The sequence below is a fragment of the Elephantulus edwardii genome, unplaced genomic scaffold, assembly GCF_000299155.1.
Source record: "Elephantulus edwardii isolate Elephantulus edwardi_28Jun2011 unplaced genomic scaffold, EleEdw1.0 scaffold00036, whole genome shotgun sequence".
NCBI classification, from domain to species: domain Eukaryota; kingdom Metazoa; phylum Chordata; class Mammalia; order Macroscelidea; family Macroscelididae; genus Elephantulus; species Elephantulus edwardii.
Genome location: NW_006399786.1, coordinates 902,428 through 924,051, shown reverse-complemented (window position 1 = coordinate 924,051; position 21,624 = coordinate 902,428). Strand labels below are relative to the sequence as shown.

Below are 21,624 nucleotides of genomic sequence, written 5' to 3'. Positions count from 1 at the left end.
ATCCCGATTACCCCAGTCACCGAATCAATCCATCTCATAGAGGGTCTTCCCCTCCTGCGCCGTCCCTCCACCCTCCCAAGCATGATGTCCCTCTACAAGGACTCGTCCCTTCTGGCAACATGTCCAAAGTATGTCAGACGAAGACCCATACTAGAAATCATTTAGCCAATGTTTTGGAGTTGTGGGTTGTTTTTTTGTTTGTTTTTTTTTAAAATTTCATTGTAGTTATATGCCATCAAGTCATCTGAGACTCATTCTGACCCTATGTACAACAGAGGCAACAAATCTGAAGCCTGCCTTGTCCTAAATCAGTCTCACCAGCCCTGACACACCCCATTGGCCCAGTTACTATATCAGTCCATCTCATCCTGGGTCTCCCTCTCCTGCACTGTCTCTCCACCCTTCAGAGCATGGTGTCCTTCTCCAAGGACTGGTCCCTCTTGACCACATGCCCAAAGTATGTGAACGACAGCTTCAAAATCCTAACCTCCAAAGAGAAACTTGGTTTCATCTTCTCCAAAACAGAGCTGTGTTTTCTTGGCAGTCTATGGTATGTTCAAGACTCTTGTCCAGCACCAGAACAAATTTAAGATGTTTTAAATTGAGAAAATGATCTAATCAAAATCTTATCTTTCTTGGAGTGACTTAGTATATTTTTTTTACTAAAGTCCTACTTAGTTTGAGATTAAAGAGTTTGAATTAAAGAGGCAGAAGACACACTTAAATGCAGTCCTACTCATTACTTCAATCAGGGTGTCAGTGTTCTCAAGTACAGTGATCCAGTGCCCTCTAGTGACCAACCTAAATAATTTTAAGCAAAACAGTTGTGTTATTTTCTATTAAGCATTGCCTGTCCAAGATTTAAAAAAAAAAAATTTAAAAAATTATTAGTTTTTATTCAATTACTGATATTTCATTTTTAAAATATCAGTGAACTCTGGTGGCCTAGTGGTAAGAAACTTCTGCAATCCCCAAAAAGGCAAATAGTTTGAATCCACCAGCTGCTGTGTGGGAGAAGAATGGACAATCTCCTGTGAAATTCACCGTCTCTGAAAACCTATCGGAGGGTCAGCTATGGGTCAGTTCCGACTCAACCAGATACAATCACAACAACAATCATACAATGTCACTATTTGCAACATCCTTTCAAAACCTAGATGGACCCTCCCCTTTCCCTTACTGGTCCATTCAGTAATCCCTGCCCTCTCTCTGCTTTTCCTACCCAGTTTTTCAACCCCCATTACTGTTTCTATCCGTATGTGTAAACTTTTCCTTCCTGTTGTTGTTGTATACCTGTAGAGTCAGAACTGACCCATCGCTGACCCTCCAGCAGGTCTTCAGAGTCAGTTAATCGCATGACAGGAGATTGCTCATCTTTCTCTCACTTGGTGGCCTCTAACTGCGTACCTCCGGGATTGCAGCACAGCTTCTTGCCACTACGTCACCAGAGCTTTCCTTAGTCTTTTTATTTTCTACCTGTCCCCTGCCCCAACCCATTCAAAATATTGGGAGGAAAAAAGGGCAGAATTGGGAAATACCTAAGACAACATCTTTTTCTCTCCAATATGATAACTGAAGAAATTGAATGTTTCATTTCATAGAGGCATCTTCATTTATTGGAGTATCACATAACTATAGAAGGAATTGAGGCATTTTCTTTTAAAATGCACAGCAGTCATCTGCCAGTCATGCTCCATGCATGTCTTCCTCCGAACTTGGACAATGAGATGCTGTGTAGATTGGCATCTGTGCGTCAGCTCACTGGCCACCTCCTTTGACTCTGGGGGCTTACAACTTCCTCTTCCTTTTCTGTTAATGTCACTTCCAAGCACTTAGGCCTTTTTGAGGCCCAAATTGAGCATGTGTAATGTAAAATAGCCCCCAATGATTAGCACCACTGTTTACTGGTTTGCTGCGAAACTACTTGGCAAGCCTTGTGCAAAATGCTAAAATTTGAACCAAGTGTATCCAGTTCCACACCCTGTGACCTAATTTTGGGCCTGTTCCGTCTTATCCACTGAATTCTTTAGCACATACTAGTGTCAGTGTACATTTGTAATAATTTAATCAGCAGAGGGATATGTGATCTTTAAAACAGCCTAAAACCAATTCCATAAATAGAGTTCCTCAAGCTTTTAGAAAAATAGGTGTGTTTATCTTGTGACTTCTACAAGCAGTCCTTACACATTATTTCTTACAACACTTAGAAGAGCCTGTGATAAAGTTGTTATTGTTCTCATTTTGTGTAGCAGAAGGGACTAAAATACGTTCAAGTTAGAGGTGCCGGAAACATTATTGGGTAAGAAAAAAGGCTGGCATGATGACACTTATGAAAACACCTCCCAAGGAAATGGAGCAATTGGCAAACAAACGTAGAGGGTAGATGTCAGTTTGGGGTAAAAAAAAATGTCTTTGCTTTTGAATCTATTCCACATAAAACAAGCTCATAAATGACAATATAGAACTTTTCCACTGGATTTTTCTTGTTTATAATAACCTTTGTAGATTCAAGTAGCCACATTTTTCTTCTGAGGGACTTTTGGGTGAGTTCAAAACACAAATTTAGGTTGCCAAACATTTAGGTCACCCAAGGACTGTGTATGGAAGTGGAGGGGGGGTTGGTTCCTGGGTAGCTCATGCAGTTACTAAATTTAAGGTTGACAGTTTGAACCTACCCAGTAGCTACACAGCGGAAAGAGCCAGCAATCTACTTGTGCAAGGAGTACAGCCAAGAAAACAATCATTTCTCCTCTGTCAGACATGGGTTTGCCATGAGCCAGATTTGACTCACAGGCAAGTAAATGTATATAATCCAACTATATAATAACTCTATAAAGGGATATAGTTCTCTCCTGTAAATGTAGTATTATAGGTCTTAACAGAGCTTTTCTCACTTGATATTTCCATGCTTTTACAGTGCTGATTTACCTTTGATGTGTAACTAATGAGCCAGAAACACAGCAGATGCAAAGTAACCTCAGAGTAACTCTCAACTGCAGGTGACTTCATCATAGCAAACAACAGCTATTTGATCTTACCTCAGTGAAAAGGAAGGAATGCTTCATCAATGCCACTCAATAGTGTGACTTTTAAAAATTTATTATTTCAAGGGAGCTCTGGTGGCCTAGTGACAAGAAGCTGCACCGCAATCTCAGAGGTGCGTGGTTCAACTCCACCAGGTGCTCTGCTGGAAGGAGGGGCAATCTCCTCCTCTACCAGTCAGATCTGATTGACGGCACACACAAAAAAAAATAATTTAAAAAAAAATATTAATTTAACGACAACCTTACATATTTATTTTTAGCCATGTGTGTAAGGAGTCCTGGTGGTGCTGTGTATGATGTATTGGGCTCTGATCAAAGGGTTAACTGTTCAAACCCACTATGTGTGACAATTAACTTGGTGACAGTGGGTTGGATTTGATTTTTTTGTTTTGTTTAATAAGTACATCATTGTTGCTGTTGTTGTTATTGTGCCATGGAGTCTGAATCTATCCATAGTTGAACATCCAATGGGTTTTTAGAGGCAATTAATTACACAAGAAGAGACTGCCTATCCACTCAAGAAGCAGCTGGAGCTGGTGAATTCAAACCACAGTTGAGGTTGTTTTGGAGATTGCAGTATAGCTTTCTACCACTATGCCACAGCCATGTAAATAACTTATCGTTTTACTGTTTTTCTTTTCAGATAAGAAGGAATTTGATGCTTTTGTGTCCTATGCAAAATGGAACTCTTTGGAGAGTCAGGCTACTTCTTCTCTGAGTGAGGAAAACTTAGCTCTGAATCTGATTCCTGAAGTTTTGGAAAACAAATACGGATACACCTTGTGTTTGCTTGAAAGAGATGTGGCCCCAGGGGGAGGTACACCCTTTTTACCTTCTTTCTGCCATTCTGCTTTCTCAAGGACGGTTTGGTGAGGTTATAACATCTACCTTGGACAATAAAGTAGGAAATGACATGTTCCAGAGGTCAATCATAAAAAAGAAAAATCTTCCAAAGCAAAATAAGGTCTTAGGTCTTGGGAATGCTTTCCAGGAGAGATATCTGTCTACTAAATCCATGGTAGGGAGTTCTTTCTGTCACCTCAGTCAAAAATTCCCTTGCTCTCTGGAGGCTGTGGTTTTTATCCCGAAATTAATAATAGGAAGTCTTAACCTTGAGTCAAGCAGGCATCTGGGCACTGGTCTGTCTATCCCAGTCTCTTCTAGGAGATACCCAGATCCCAGGCTGCCCTGTGGCTGCCACCACTGACTTACACATCACCATCAAGGAATCAGAGCCATTCTTTATCCTTCTCTTCTCCCAGTTTGCATTGTGCTAACAACTCTGCTCTTAGAGGAATTGGTAATGTAGGGATATGGAACACAGGAAGAGATATGTAAAAGTCAAGTCACTAGCTGCCAAGTGGAAACTGACTCAGAGCTGACCTCCGGAGTTTTCAGAGGCTGTAAATAGCATGGGGAAAGATGGCTCATGTTTTTCATTCAGAGCAGCTGGTGGATAGAAAATATTTTTGAATGCTATGAATTGCAGTGAACTTAACAGCACTTAATGAAAACTTGAACAAACAATAAAATAATCCAATTTTTCTTTTCTCTTTACTTAAGGTCATGTGTTGGAAGGGACCTACTTGATGGATAGGATCAAATTTAGTGTAACTGAAAGTTAGTAATGACAATTACAAATAATTAAATTCTTTGTTTCCAGTGTATGCAGAAGATGTTGTAAATATTATTAAGAAAAGCAGAAGAGGTATATTTATCTTGAGCCCCGACTACTTCAGCGGACCCAATGTGTTTGAACTAGAAGCAGCAGTGAACCTTGCTTTGGACGATCAAACACTGAAGCTCATTTTAATCAAGTTCTGTTCATTCAAAGAGCCGGAGTCCCTCCCTCATCGTGTGAAAAAAGCTCTCAGTGTTTTGCCCACCATCACGTGGAGAGGCTTAAAATCGGTTCCTCCAAGCTCCAGATTCTGGACAAAAATGCGCTACCACATGCCTATGAAAAGTGCCTGTGTGACACCATGTCATTTCTCCCAGAGATGATTTCACTAGAAGGTAGCTGTGGTTAGATGATGGCTGTCACTCATAGTAACTGTATAAACAACACATCAGAACTGGTCCTATCTTGCTCCATCATCACTCTACCAGTCAAGCCAATTGCTGCTGTTGCTGTGTCAATCCATCTTTCTGAGAGGCTTCCCCTCTTTCCCTGACCTTCAACCATTACCAGCATGATGTCTTTTTCCAAGCAGAGATCCCACCTGACACTGTACCCAAATGAGAAGTTTCATCATTCTTGCCTCTAAGAAACGTCCTGATAACATGGCCTCCAAGATAGAGCTGTTCTTTCAGCAGTCCCAAGAACACTCAATATTCTTTGCCAACACAGCTAAAAGGCATCGCTTCTTCAGTCTTCACAGGTCTTCTTTGGTTTTCCTTATTTATTGTCCTTTCAGATTCATAAGAAACAATTGAAAAACACCCTGGCTTGGATTTTGCTAGAAAGGACTCACTCAATCAGAAACCACTAGGAGGCACTGTCAGCCTAGGGGATGGTGACAGTGGGTGTACGAAGGGTGAGTAGAGATGTTGATGGACACAATCCACAGCATGAATGGACTGATATAAAAGTCAATGAGTCTCTTGTCAGCTCCACTCCTGTTTTTTGGTCACTGGCATGAGATTTAGGCCTTTGATTTAGAATCTTTGGTTTTCTAACCTTGACAGAGAGAGGACTTTGCACATGGTCAGAACACAACATGCCCTAATGTATTCCTAATATTCTGAGCCGAATCAGCAGATGCAATCACTTTGGCTTTGTGGCTCTGAACAAGTCTGTCTGCTATTTCTTTTGCATATGACTACATGTACAGTTTTAATCATATAATTATGATTTTATTATTTGAGTGTCAAAAATAGTCTGTTGCTTGCTACTGACTGGACAATACAAAACCATCTGGTAGTGCAATGGGGAAAAGGCTTGGCAATATGCTTTCATAAAGATTGGTGGTGGTTTGCCATCCAGCTAGAACTGACCCATAGCGGACCCTCCAATGGGTTTTCAGAGGCAATAAATCACATGAGAGGAGATTGCCCATCATGGAAACCCTATATAGGACTCAATTCTACATTGCCATAAATCAGAGTCAACTTAAATGCAATGAGTTTTGTCTCTGGTGATCCTACTGGCTGAGGTGTTGCATTACTAATCCAAAGGTGGGCAATTCAAAGCCATCAATTGCTCCTGCGGAGAAGGATGGGAAATCTTTGTGATGTGCAGTCTTGAGAACTCAAATCAAATCAATTCAATGGAGGGTCAGTTATGAGTCAGTTCTGACTTGACAGGAATAAGAGAAGGGGACAAGGAGCTGACAGGTTAGTCTTTACAGTATCTTGATGGAAAGTGCCTCATCTTGATCAGCAAGATAGGAGCTCCCCCGCCCCCCTCTTTTTTTCAATAATTAGAGTTGTAGGCCAGGGCACAAGGCTTAGGGGGCAGTAGTGTTCAAGACCTCCTTTTCTCCTTGGTCACAGACTTCCATGTGGAGCATGAAGTACACAACCTTACCTTTGGATAATAAGGTCAATGAAGAGACAAAGAACCTAGTAATTATGTATAAAATTGAAAGACAGTAGAAAGAGCTCTTAGTTCATACATTAGAAAGTATGTATGGAAACAAAACCAAACCCAATACCATCAAGTTGATTTCTGAGCCAGAAAATCTTTCTCTCAGAGTGACAGAGAGATTCAAACCTCCAACCTTTTTATAACAGTGCAAAAATTAATCCACTTTACCACTAGGATCCTTAGTTGTTCCTAATAGACAAAGCTGATTACACTCTCATAAATTTGTTTTTCTTTATGAGACATCAACCTACTGGAGGAAGCAGAGGGATAAGGACGGGCAGGGAGAGGGTGTTAATCATATAGGGTCCTGAAATTTGATGAGGGGGCGGGTGAAGGAAATGGGAAAGATGCCGCATGAAAAACAATGTACTCAAACTTTGCAAATAAACTGGTATAAAATATTTTAAAAATTCAAGAAATTTTTTTTAAAAATCATATTTTACTCATTTATAGACAGAAGAGCTCCCCACTCTATATATCCTGATGAGCAATAAATAAAGGCAGCTCCTTAACTCACTAACAATGTTTCACCTCCACTGGTCTATATGCAATCCATGTTCGAAGTGGCTAAAAATCATTGTCATCTGGTCACTGGTTGGTGCCTATGAGGAAATGCTCTTCTGCCCTTTCTTTCAGAGGCACCCACATTAGAGAAACCACTGTGGCTTTGGCATCAACTAACATCCTTGTTGGAAATTTCAGTGATAAAGTTAACGATGAGTTATAGGGTATAAATTATTCCTGGAGGAAGTATCTTTTGGGAAGGATCATTGTAGGGTCTTAGCTGGAAGAACCCACACTGTCACTGTGCCATTGTGCTATGGTAATGGCTAGGATCCCTGAGCATTGACCAGCCACTGCCCGAGATCTTCAGCTCAGAAACTCCTTTGACCAGTGTACCCAGGTCTATACTGCTATAGCTGAGTTAACCAGAAGCTTAGCATTCTGTCCTTTGCAAGAACACAAGCTGAACCTCAGATTTGTACCTACACACGAAAAAGAACTATCTAGCACTAATGTTTACAGTATATACTCTCTCTAGGTTTAGAAGTATACACAAGCTGTTAAATTAGCAGTTAGGAAAAAAAGGTTATGTACACTTCTAAAATGTATATCAATAAAAAGTTTATGATCATTATGGGTTGATTTTTCTCTTTCAAAAATATGTATTGAAGTGCTAACTCTTTTACCTGTTTAGTAATATGGTCTTTGGTTTCCATGAAAGGTCAAACTGTACTAGCGTGTGTAATAAACCTGATTACTCAGAAATAGCCCATAAAACAGAGGAATATGGAACTTGTATTCACTGTTTGTGGGAGTGTAAAATGGTGTAGCCACTCTGGAAAGCAGTATGGCACTTTCTCAACAAAACTGGAAATAGAAATACCATTTGGCTCCGAAATGGCACTACTGGGAATATATCCTAAAGAAACCAGAACTACCACCCAAAGATATATATAAACACCTATGTTTATTGCTGCATTGTTCACAATAGCAAAAAGATGGAAGCAACTCAAGTGCCCATTAACAAATGAATGGATAGGGAAGCTGTGGTATATATATATATATCCACACAATGGAATATTATGAAGCACTGAAAAACAAGGAACTCATAAAATTTTCTACAAAATGGGTGACCCTGAAGGACATTATGCTGAGTGAAATATCTCAGTCACAAAAGGACAAATACTACATAAAGTCACTCTTATAAAACAGGACTGACATGTGGGTTGGGGAAAAACTAAGAAAAGAAGGGATTAATAATGAACACTGCATTTAAATAAATGAGGGAAAGAACTGTCTAAAAGAAATATATGATTAGGTATTATTTGCATGATAACAGTCTAGAGTAAGAGGTGCATAGAAAAGTGAACTGGGGGTTGGGCAGGAGTAAGAAAATTGTGCAACAATGAAAAAAATTTTTTTTAATAATTTTAATGAACATTTACAGAGAATTTGGATTTCCATTCATTCATTTCTGCACTTCTCTCCCCGCCCAGCCCTCTCCCCCTGCCCCCCAGTTCGCTCTTCTCTTTCAAAAGTAAAAGAAAGACTCCCTCCCTTGTAAACAATCCCCTGCACCCCTCCCACCGCCGCAAGTACATTCCACTATGCAACCTTAATTGTGGACTCTTGTGGAAAAAATATTTTTAAAGATAAAAGCAAAGCAGGAGGTAAGGAGGAAAATGTGCAACAATGAATGGGTGAAAATCCAAGTTTTCTTTGTTGTTGTTGTTGTTGTTATGTGCCATAGAGTCACCTGCGACTCATAGCGACCCTATGTACAACAGACCTAAACTCCGCTCTGTCCTGTACCAATCGCACTGTCTCTGACACTCCTATCCCAATTATCCCAGTCACTGAATCAATCCACCTCATAGAGGGCCTTCCTCTCCTGCGCTGCCCCTCCACCCTCCCAAGCATGATGTCCCTGTCCAAGGACCGGTCTCTCCTCACAACATGTCCAAAGTATGTTAGACAGAGCCTCAGAATCCTTGCCTCCAAGGAGCCACCCAGTTTAACCCTTTCCAGGACAAATCTGTTTGTTTTCCTAGCAGTTCATGGTATTCTCAATACTCTTCTCCAGCACCACAGCTCAGAGGCATCAATTCTCCTTCTATCCTCCTTGGTCATTGTCCAACTCTCTGATGCATAACAGGTGATTGCGAAGACCATGGCCTGTATCAGACGCACGTTAGTCTCCAAAGAGATACCAGAGCACTTTGGAGAGGTCCCTAACAGCATACTTTCCCATGGCAATGCGCCTTTTAATTTTCTGGGTGCTGGTGCCAAGACTGTTGACTATGGAGCCAAGCAAACTAAAGCTGTGTAAAATCTCAATCTCTTCACCATCCATCCTGATGCTGCCAATTGGTCCAGTGGTGAGAATCTTTGTCTTCTTGACATTGAGCCTCAATCCATATTGTAGGCTGCAGTCCTTGACACTCTGCAGCAGGCGCTTCAGGTCCTCTTCAGTTTCAGCAAGCAGGGTTGTGTCATTGCATAATGCAGATTGTTGACAAATCGTCCACCAATCTTGACCCCACATTTCTCCTCATAGAGCCCCGCCTCCCGGATAATCTGTTCTGCATATAGGTTGAAAAGGTATGGAGATAGGATGCATCCCTGGGGTACCCCCTTCCCAATTTTGAACCATGCAGTGTTCCCTTGCTCTGTTCTGACAACTGCCTCCTGGTCCAAGTATAAGTTTCGCATTAGAACGGTCAAGTGTTCTGGGATTCCCATTCTTCTCAGAGTCAGCCACAGTTTGTTATGATCTACACAGTCAAATGCCTTTGCATAGTCAATGAAACACAGATAGAAATTCCTCTGGTATTCTCTGCTTTCAGCTAAGATCCATCTAACATCAGCTATAATATCTCTAGTACCACGACCCCTTCTGAAACCAGCCTGGACTTCTGGTAGTTCTCTGTTGATGTGCTGTTCCAGTCGTTTTTGGATAATCTTCAGTAAAATCTTGCTTGCATGTGAAATCAGTGAGATTGTTCTGTAGTTTCCACATTCTGTTGGGTCACCTTTCTTTGGGATAGGAACAAATATCGATCTCTTCCAGTCAGTTGACCAAGTGGCTGTTCTCCAGATTTCTTGGCACAACTTGGTGAGCATGTCCAGGGCAGCATCTGTTAACTGAAATATGTCAATTGGTATACCATCTATTCCTAGAGCCTTATTTTTTGCCATTTCCTTTAAAGCAGCCTGAACTTCTTCTTTCATCACCATAGGCTCTTGCTTATATGTTGTTTCATGAAATTCTTCTGTGTCTTCCAATTCCTCTCAATACAGTGAAAAAAGTATCAAAGAAAAAAAAGAAAAAAAACAAAAAGATGATAAAAATTTTTAAAAAGAGCATTAGGATACTACTGTAAAAATAAAAATTTTTTAAATGTAAAAAAACACCCCAAAAAACAGGAATAGACACACAGATACACAGGAGAAAGATAAACATCATGGGAGGTTCCATGTATAATCCAGTAAATATTAAGAATTTCCTCAAGCATGCTGGCAAAACTGGACTGCTACCTTTAGAAAGCTGAAACAGGATCCACATCTCACACTATAAACAAATGGATCAGAGACCAGGGAGCTAAGCCCCAAACCATAAAGTTCATAAGACATAAGCTGGGATGAAGCTTAGACAGCCTAGTCTATAGTATTAACAGACTGTTAAATACAGCCAGAAATGCACAACCTGGAGAGGATTAAATTGATGAATAGGATCTTCTAAAGATTAGATCCTTGTATTCATAAAAACATTTTCCAATAGAGTGTAAAGAAAACCTAGTGACTGGGATACAACATTTGGCAATACCATTTCAGACAAGGGTCTAATATCAAATGTTTTTAGACTCCTACAGGGTCTCCACAAGAAAAAGACTGATAACACATTTAGAATGGGCAAAAGACATGGAAAGATTTTCACAGAGGAAGTTATTCAGATGGCCATCAGAAACGTAAAGAAATGCTCCAAATCACTGGCAATAAGAGAGATCCAAATAAAAACCATAATGATATACCATCTCACCCCAGCAGCAGTGGTAAAGTTTAACAAGAGAGCAAGTAATGTTGGAGAGAATGTGGCGAAGGTAGGAATCTTATACACTGTTGGTGGGATTCATGGTTCAACCACTCTGGAAGTCAGTTTGGTTCTTATTCAGAAATGCTAAACACAGAAATTCCATATGATCCAGTCATTTCACTGCTGGAATATACCCCAAGAAATTTGGAAATGAGTCACAAAAGGAGATATGTGCACCAATGTTCATAGTAGCATTATTCTTCATCACAAGAACATGGAAACAGCCCAAATGTCCAACCACAACTGAGCAGATTGGGAAGTTATGGTACATTCACTACACTACCAAACTTTGGAGGGACTGGATAGCATTACGCTAAGTGAACTAACTCATTCCCATAAAGACAAATTCATTATTGTAGAAATAGAAAGATAACTAGTAAAATGTGAATGAAGATCCAACAGGAACAGAGGGGTGAGGATGGGCAAGGAAGTAATTATACGGTCACATGATTTGATGGGTAGAGGGAGGGGTGGGCTAGGGAAATGAAAAAGATGCTGTGTGAAAAACAATGTATAGGAACTTTGTAAGTAAAGCAGCATAAAATAAAAATTTTATTAAGAAAATTTATTGCCTGCAGACAAGAAAAGGCTAAAAAAAAGAATCACCACATCTAAAGTCCCGATGGAGAGGGGCATAATTCTTGGAAAGGTGGAGGGTCAGTGAAGCTGGACCGGATGGATTGCCGTAGTGACTGCAGCAGACTGTAAGGATGGCACAGGACAGGACAGAGTTCAGATTTATTGTTCATGGAGTTGCTATGAGTCATTTCTCGATGCAGATTTGAGTGCATGTAACAACAACAAGGTTCTGATAAGGGAGCTTTGAAGGTAAGCCTGCTGGTAAGACACTGTGGTAATGCCAAACCATAGTCTGAATCCACCAGCTGCTCTGAGATAGAAAAACAGGCAATCTCTTCCCATGCTATTTACTGCCTCTGAAAACCCACTGGTGAGGGTCAGATATGTGTGAGTTCCAATTCCATTCAATGGTACACAGCAATAAACAAGATGCTCACATGGACTTTTTGCCACTAGAATTGTTAACAAATATATATATTTCTCCTGTGATACCTCTGAGATGGTAGCATTTGTCAACTAAGAAAATACTACTCTTCTGCTGATGAGAACCTGATGCAATCAATGGAACATGATTAGAAAAGAGTATTAATTTCCCACTATTTAAAAATAAAAGAAGTGTATGTCCTGATTCCTACTTTATACTTGTTGCACATGAATTATTTTCATAGTGCTCCCTTCCACTTTATAAACAAATTCCTGATTTGGATTATGGATGCTTATCTCTACGTTCAATTGGGCTTGAGCCTCCTGTTTAAGTTACTGTGGCAACCCATGTTCTTGAAGATCTACCTCCTTTACTGTGGTTTAATTTACCATGCGTGATGCCTTTCTCTGAACACGGGTCCCAATTTAGGACTTTAGTCAGTTGCAGGGACCAGAAAACCCAATCCAAATTGGCTTAGGTGTGAAGAGCTTGCTCCTCAGAACAATTGTATGAAACAAAAGTGCAGCATCTGCCAAAAAACAAAGTTCTGAAAGCAAGAAGGGAGAGGAAAGAAGAATGAATGGGACTGAGAAACTCAAGCAAGAATTGGATAAAGTGCTGAAAAAAAGGGCGAATTCCAAGTGGTACCATGAAATGAAATGTGTCTAATTTCTTGAACAGAAAACTAATTTACTTTGTAAACTTTCAATCAAACCACAATAAAATATTAAAACAAAATGAAAAACTCCAGAAACTAGAGTAAACATATATTATTTTCATTTTATTTTTCTTCTCCCCTCCTTACTCTCTAAGTAATCCTGTGATAGTAACAACAGCATAAAGAGGCTTTAGATCTTCTCGAGTATCTTAAAGCTTGAAGAAGGGGAGCCATCAATTCCAATATAAGGAGTTATGGTTCCAAGAGGGTGTTCCAAATATCCAAATAATCTATTGATTATTTTATTGTTTTTCCTACTGGATGTGGACAGAAGGGCAATTTCCGGAAGTACACTTTTAGATCAGAAACTACACAAAGGGGCCCTACGGAATCTGAAAGCACGATGGAGTCCATACTGGAATGCAGTCAAGAATGTGATTCCATAAAAAGTCACTTACAAACTCTTGGCCCTACTGCCAAACAGCATATGCTTAGATTTTACTGTGAATGTCTTATAATAGACCTTGAGAACTGAGCTATAGTATAGATCATGTCTCAGACTGGTAACTGGAAGTACACAAGTAGAATAGGCCCAAGTAGAAACACTTTGAAAGTAGAACTGACTTTAAAGCCTCAAGCCACAGGAGGCTGGTTGTATCCTGAATCCAACAAGATTGATCACCTAAAACAAAAATGACAACATTCTACATAGGATTTCAATAAGACCTAGAGTTGCATAATCATCATAATACAGTCCAACATTACTTGTATATTACTGTTGCTGTTGTTGTTAGTTGCTGTTGAGTTGAACATAATTCATAGTGACTCAGTGAACAACAGATCTGTCCTAGCCTGAACCATTTTCACAGTCTCTGACACCCTCAAACCTATTGCTACATTCATTGTGTTAAGTCATCTGGCTGAGGCTTTCCCTTTCCTTTACTGACTCTCCATTTTTCCAAGCACGATGTCCCTCTCCTACGAACAGTCTTTCCCAGCAACATGCCCAAAGCATGTGAGATGAATCTTTGATATTTCTGCCTCTAAGGAGCAATCTGGCTTACTTCTTCCTAATACATATCTGTTAACTCTTTTTGTAGTTTGTGAGATATTCGGTACTCCAACATCACAGATCAAAGGCATCAATTCTTCTGTCATCCTTATTCATTGTCCAGCTCTCAGCAGCATACCAAGTGACTGAAAAGATCATGGCCTGAATCAGGTGCACTGTAGTCTTCAAATTGACATCATTGATCCTCAGTAATTTGAAGAGTTCCCTGACTTTAAACTTTCTCATTACACTATGTCTCCTGATCTCTTGACTGTTCATATCAAGAGTGTTGATTGTGAATCCAACTAAGAAGAATTTGTTGACAGTTTCAATCTTTTTTCTGTCTATCATAATGTTGCCTATCTGTTCAATGGAGAGATTCCCCCCTCCTTGATATTAGATACAACCCATATTGAAGTTGTATTCTTTGATCTTCTGCAGCAAATGCTAAAAGTCCTCCTTATTTTCAACAAGAAAGGTTATGTCACCAATAATGTAGGCTGAGGGCTGAGGGCTAGTGTGTTGTGTCTCAGTTCAAGTTGGACCTTAGGATGGCCTCTCACGTCTTAAGGAGGGACATGTATGGAACACTTAGTGCTCTTATGGCTTTCTTTTCATCCCAAGTGAGTGTCAGCAGAAAGGTGCCCACCAGCATTTGGGCATGCTAGAATTGTAAAACACTGTAGGGCCCTCTGGACTGCAGCCCTTAGGCCCATTTTCAATTGTTTTTGGTCAAACATTCTTCTAGGTCATATAACGCTGGCCTGTCTCCTTGCTGTACAGAGGTAAACATGGTTGTTGTGAAGCTGAACCCTGTGACACTGATGTGTCAAATGTGATAATGGTTACCCATGGTGGGCAGTGTTTGGTGGAACTCCCCAATTCAAACAAGCTTGGAAGCAGAAGTGGCATCCACTTCCAAAATAGCTTGCCTCTGGAAACCCTATGAAACTGGAGAAAGGATGGAAGTTTTACAAGTGTTCAGGTCTTTCATTCATAGGGTCGCTATGAGTTACCTATGACTTGACAGCACTTAACAACAACAATAACAACAACAATGTAGGCTATTGATAAGTCTTCTTCCAATCCTGATGCCACTTTCTTCTTCACAGAGTCCAATCTCGAATAATTTGCTCAGAATACAAATTAACTAGGTATGAACAAAGGATACAACCCTGACATGTATCTTTCTCAATTTCAAAGTATGTTCCCTTGCTCTGTTCACACAACAACCCCTTGGTCTAGGTATAGGTTTCACATGAACACAATTAAGTGTTGTGGAATTTCCAACTCTTCTCAAAGTTAACTATAATTTATTATGAGCCACACTGTCAAAGGCCTTTTCCCAGTGGATATAGCACAAAAAGACATATTTCAGGTATTGTTTGTTTTTAACCAGGATCCATGTGACATCAACATTGATATCCCTGGCACTACGGCCTCTTCTAAAACCAGCTTGAACTTCTGAAGCTTCTCTGTATATATGATATTCTAGTCATTTTTGATACAAAAGTTCCACTTTTCTAATAGCAGAATGGAAATACCAGAAGAAAAAAATGAACTTGAAAGTAGATCAATAAAAAATATCACCACCTTAGGTTGCTGTCAAGTTGCCTCTGACTCAGGGAAACCCTATCTCTGTCAGAGTAGATTGTGTCCAATAAGGTTTTTAATGGCTAATTTTTCATAAGTGAATCAGGTGTCTCTTTCAAGGTGTCATGTCTCTAGGTGAAAGCAAACAACCAGTCTTTTAACTAGAAGAGAAATTGTTAACTGTGGCACCCAAGTTCCTCTTAACAGGGGAGCTTTATGTCTCCTTAATAGGAGAACTCTGTAATAGGAAACTTAATGTTGTTTAGAATAGGACCTATTATATAACATAGAAGGGGGAAAAATATTGAGAGCCCCAGACATTATGCAACAATAGCTAAATGTCTAATGAAATTCTACAAGAATAAACAAAGTGTAGTAAAGTAAAAAGAAAAAAAAACAAACACCAAACTAAACTAAACAACTACACAGCTGAAAACTTTATAATTTTACTAGAATAATACACCTAAGCTTAAAAAAAAACCAACCAAACTCATCTAAATTAAATTGAGATAAACCCAAGGAAATCCATGTCAATGCATACTGAAATAAAGCTGTTGTTGTTATGTGCAATAGAACTAACTTAGAACTCACATTCCAGTGGGTTTTCAGAGGCTGTAAATCACATGAGAAATTGCCCATCTTTCTTCCATGAAGCAGCTGCTAGATTCAAACTAGATGCCTTTGCATTGGTGGCACAACTCCTTACCACTAAACATAAGAGCTCCTAAAATAAAACTACTGAAAATAAAAAAAATCCAGAAAACAAAGACAGAAGCATTGCTTATGAGCAAATAATGATTCAAATATCTGTGACTCTAATCAGAATTAATGCAGCTAGGTGGTTGTTGTTGTTATGTGCCGTCGAGTCGCCTGCGACTCATAGCGACCCTAGCCCTAAACTCTGCTCTGTCCTGTGCCAATCGCACTGTCTCTGACACTCCCATCCCGATTATCCCAGTCACTGAATCAATCCACCTCATAGAGGGCCTTCCTCTTCTGCACTATCCCTCCACCCTCCCAAGCATGATGTCGCTCTCCAAGGACCGGTCTCTCCTCACAACATATCCAACGTATGTTAGACAGAGCCTCAGAATCCTTGCCTCCAAGGAGCCACCCGGTTTAACCCTTTCCAGGACAAATCTGTTTGTTTTCCTAGCAGTCCAATACTCTTCTCCAGCACCACAGATTAAAGGCATCAATTCTCCTTCTATCCTCCTTTGTCATTGTCCAACTCTCTGATGCATAACAAGTGATTGCGAAGACCATGGCCTGTATCAGACCCACCTTAGTCTCCAGAGAGACACCATTGCTCTTCAGTACTTTGGAGAGGTCCCTAACAGCAGACTTTCCCATGGCAATGAGCCTTTTAATTTCCTGGCTGCTGGTGCCAAGACTGTTGACTGTGGAGCCAAGCAAACTAAAGCTGTGTACAATCTCAATCTCAATCTCTTCACCATCCATCCTGATGCTGCCAATTGGTCCAGTGGTGAGAATCTTTGTCTTCTTGACATTGAGCCTCAATCCATATTGTAGGCTGCAGTCCTTGACACTCTGCAGCAGGCGCTTCAGGTCCTCTTCAGTTTCAGCAAGCAGGGTTGTGTCATTTGCATAACGCAGATTGTTAAAAAATCGTCCACCAATCTTGACCCCACGTTTCTCCTCATAGAGCCCTGCCTCCCAGATAATCTGTTCTGTATATAAGTTGAAAAGGTATGGAGATAGGATACGTCCCTGGCATACGCCCTTCCCAATTTTGAACGATGCAGTGTTCCCTTGCTCTGTTCTGATGACTGCCTTCTGGTCCAAGTATAGGTTTCGCATTAGAACGATCAAGTGTTCTGGGATTCCCATTCTTCTCAGAGTCAGCCATAGTTTGTTATGATCCACACGGTCAAATGCCTTTGCACAGTCAATGAAACACAGATAGACATTCCTCTGGTATTCCCTGCTTTCAGCTAAGATCCATCTAACATCAGCTACAATATCCCTACTACCATGACCCCTTCTAAACCCAGCCTGGACTTCTGGTAGTTCTCTGTTGATGTGCTGTTCCAGTCATTTTTGGATAATCTTCAGTAAAATCTTGCTTGCATGTGAAATCAGTGAGATTGTTCTGTAGTTTCCACATTCTGTTGGGTCACCTTTCTTTGGGATAGGAACAAATATAGATCTCTTCCAGTCAGTTGGCCAAGTAGTTGTTCTCCAGATGTGAAATGGCATTTATAATTCCTATAAGAAAAGAATTGTCAGCCTAGAATTGTGTTGTTGCTGTGTACATTGAGTCAGAATAACCCATAGCTGACCCTCCAGTGGGTTTTCAGAGGCTTCAAATCATATAGGAGAAGATTGCTTATCTTTCTTTCATGGAGCAGCTGGTGGATTTGAACCAGGGGTTGACAGCACGACTTCCTACCTCTAAGTCACCAGAGTTTCCTCTGAATAAATTTTGTATTCACTCAAAATAGCCATGAGAGGGGATATAAAATAAACGGTTCTCAGATGAAAGGAAATTAAGAGCATTCAAAATAGCTAGTAGATCTATTGTAAAAGAAGTGCTAAAAATTTAGACAAAAGAAGAATTATATCATAATTAAACTTGGAGTATCTTCTTAAATGGGAGCTTTATGTTTCCTTAATAGGAGGACTCTGTAATAGAAGACTTTATGTTGTTTAGAATAGGACCTATTCTACAACAGAGAAGGGGGGAAAATTATTGAGAGCCCCAGACATTAGGGAACAACAAAAAAAATTTAAAATAATAAAAAATAAACATAGGATAGGGAAACAAAAACAAAGAACCCTGAGGAACTAGTAATCAAATAATAAAGTAGTGGATAGAATCCCAGAAACCTATACTGGGACCAGGAGGCAATTGTCAGAACAGAGTAAGGAAACGTGGCATGGTTCAAAATAGGGAAGGGTATACGCCAGAGATGTGTCCTATCTCAATATCTTTTCAATTTATATGCAGAACAGATTGTCTGGAAAGCTGACCTCTATGAGAAGGAGTGTGGCATCAGGATTGGAGAAAGACTCATCAACCACCTGTGTTATACAGATGACAACTCTGCTTGCTGAAATTGAGGAGACCTGAAGCACTTGCTGCAGATCAAGGACTGAAGAAAACTAAGATTTTCATCACCGGGCTGATTGGCAGCATCATGATAGATGGTGAAGAGATTGAGACTGATATCAGCTTTAGTTTTCTTGGCTTCACAATCAACACTCTTGGTAGCAGCAGCCAGGAAATTAAAAGATGAATTGCCTTGGGAGAGTCTGTAGTCAGGGCCATCTCCAGAGGACTGAAGAGCTGTAAGGTCAGTCTGGAGGCTAAGGAGCATTTGATACAGGCCATAGTCTTTGCAATTACTATGCCATGAATCATAAAACTGGACAATGACCAGAGATGATAGAGAATTAATGCCTTTGAGCTGTGGTGCTGGAGATGAGTATTGAATATACCATGGACTTCTAGGAAAACAAACAGTTTCATCCTAGAGAGGGTGAAGCCAGGCTGCTCCTTAGAGGCAAGGATTCTGAAGCTCCATCTGTCATACTTGGGGCATGTTGCAAGAAAGATATGGTCCTTGGAGAGGAACATCATGCTTGGGAGGATGGAGGGACAGTGCAAGAGTGGAAGAGTCAGGTAATGGGGGCAGGTGTGTCAGAAACAATAAGGTTGGCACAGGATAGAGCACGGTTTTTAGAGCTGTTGTACATAGGGTTACTCTGAATTGCAGGTGACTCAATAGCACATAACAACAAAAACAAGACAATTCAAACATTTAAAAATACATTAAATTATAAATTACCTAAACACACAAATTAAATTACATTATTGGTATTGATTATACAATCTCTACAATAAATACATTTCTAATGTAATGTTATTATATAGATAGGCTGAACTCAACCAGAATGCTCCTTGGAGGAAGGGATTTATAAACATCACCTTACATTCTTTGGGCATGTTGTTAGGGGAGGCTACCCCTTGAAAAAAAAAGGTATCATGCTTAAAAAGGTCAACAAAAGAGAGGAAGATGCTCATTGAGATGGATTGAGCCAGTGACTGCAACAATGGGTCCAAGAATATTAGAGCTAATGAGGATAGCACAAAAGAAGCAATGCTTTGCAGGTCCATTGCTCATAGGAGTCTATGAGTCATAGTTAACTTGACAGTACATCACAACAGCAAAAGTAAAATAAATGTAAATATATTGTGTAAGTATTAGTCAAAAGAAGGCTGGGATGCCTAGATTAGTATCAATTAAATTTCAGAGCAAAGAAAATTATTAGATAAAAGGATAAGTTTATAAAAAAGACATATCAATCTTAAATGTGCATGAACCCAAAAACAGACCTTCAAAATACATAATGCAAAACCTGATAAAGCCGAAATGAACAATAGATAGATTCACAATTGTAGTTGGAGACTTCAACAAAGGGTGACTTAAGACATTAATCACAGAAAAATAGTGAAAAGAATAAAAAATCTCAAAACCTTTGAGATTATTTCTCCAAGTCTAGGCATAGTCAAAAAAAGAAAGTAAAGAAAGAGAAGAAAACTTTCAACAAAAAGGATTGCCATAGTGACTTGAACATAGTTCAAGCAATAGGCTTGAACATATCAGAGTATGGGGATGGTGCAGGACAGAACAAGACCCAGAGCTGTTGTTCATAGGGTTTCTATGAATCATAGTTGGCTTGATGACACTTCACAACAATATCCAACATGTATGCTGAACAAATAATCTGAGAAGTTAATGTGGTTGTGGTTTCACTACTGAAGGAAGACAATTTCTCGAATTTGCTTGCTGAAACTGAAAAATATTTAAATCACTTACTTAAGAAGGTCATAGGTTTCAATATGGCTTATATTTCAACTTCAAGGAAAAAAGATCCTCATCACTGGACCAATAGACAACTTCAGATTAATGGTGAAAAGATTGATGTTTTCAAGGATTTCCTTTCACTTTGGGTCCACAATTAACATCTATGGTAGCAGTAGTCAAGAAATGAAAATGTATATTGTGTTTGGCAGATCTGTTGTCAAGGATCTCTTTAAAGTGTTAAAAAGCAAAAAATGTCAATTTAAACAATGACTTGTGCCATATCAAAGCTATGATTTTTTTCATTACATCATATGGAGTAGAAATTTGGACAGTAAATCAGAAAAACCAAAGGAGAATTGGTAATTTTGCATTGTGATATCAGCAGAGTATTGACTATGCATGGATTTCCAAAAGAACAAACACATCTGTCTTTGAAGAAGGGCAAAGCTGTCAAAGCTTTACCTCATGTACTTACTTTGGGCATGTTGTTGGGAATGGCCAGATCTTTCAAGGATATGCTGCAGGCCGAGCTTGAAAATGTGGAGAGTCAACCAGAAAAGGAAGACTCCCAAAGAAAGGATTGACAAAGTGATTGCAACCACGAGTTTACACATAGCAGAGTTTGTGAGGACAGTGCAGAATCCTATAGGATTTGATCTTTTTTATATAGGATCACTGTGAATCAGAATTACCATAACATATATATCAAAAAGGTTTCATATTCAGATTACATAAAGACCTCTTACAACTCAACTCCTACAACTCAACACCAAAGACAAATTATTAAAAAATAAGCAAAAGACTTTGTCGGGAGTGTTGGGAAGGAAGGGAGGGCCTCTGACCAGGACAGATCGCCTAGCTCTGGATAAGCGCAAGCCTCCCAATGGCCTTTAATAAGGGGTGGAGAAAGCTTTTCTGTGTTTGTCCTTACTGGCTTGAGAAAGCTCGCCGCCTGAGGAGATGACAGCTGCATCTGTTGAGCTGGGAGTAGTCCGAATGAAGCTGAGGTTCTCCTATTCAATCCACACGTCCCACGTCTGCAAGCCCACCCTATCCTGTCTTCCTGTTTACTTGCTCGTATATAAGTGCTCTGCAGCCCCCCAAAAGATGAGCTGGATTGGCTCTCTGAATGGCTCCTGGAGTGATGTGTCTCTGTCATGCTTACTCTCATCAGAGTGTTGCTATTTGTTGCTGGTGAATGGATAGCAACATATGGTGCCCCAAACAGGGACAGACCTCATATAGGCTTATCGGGTG

The 21,624-nt window shown here is 39.9% G+C and overlaps 1 protein-coding gene across 1 annotated transcript in view; it reads left to right on the top strand.

Moving 5' to 3' along the window:
- IL18RAP (interleukin 18 receptor accessory protein) overlaps positions 1–5,048 on the top strand; it is a 31,852-nt gene extending 26,804 nt beyond the window's left edge. Inside the window, exons 9-10 of the mRNA XM_006884600.1 lie at positions 3,688–3,861; positions 4,708–5,048. Coding sequence (XP_006884662.1) covers positions 3,688–3,861; positions 4,708–5,048 — 515 coding nt within the window. The remainder of the gene's footprint in view (positions 1–3,687; positions 3,862–4,707) is intronic.
- Positions 5,049–21,624: the final 16,576 nt, after the last annotated feature.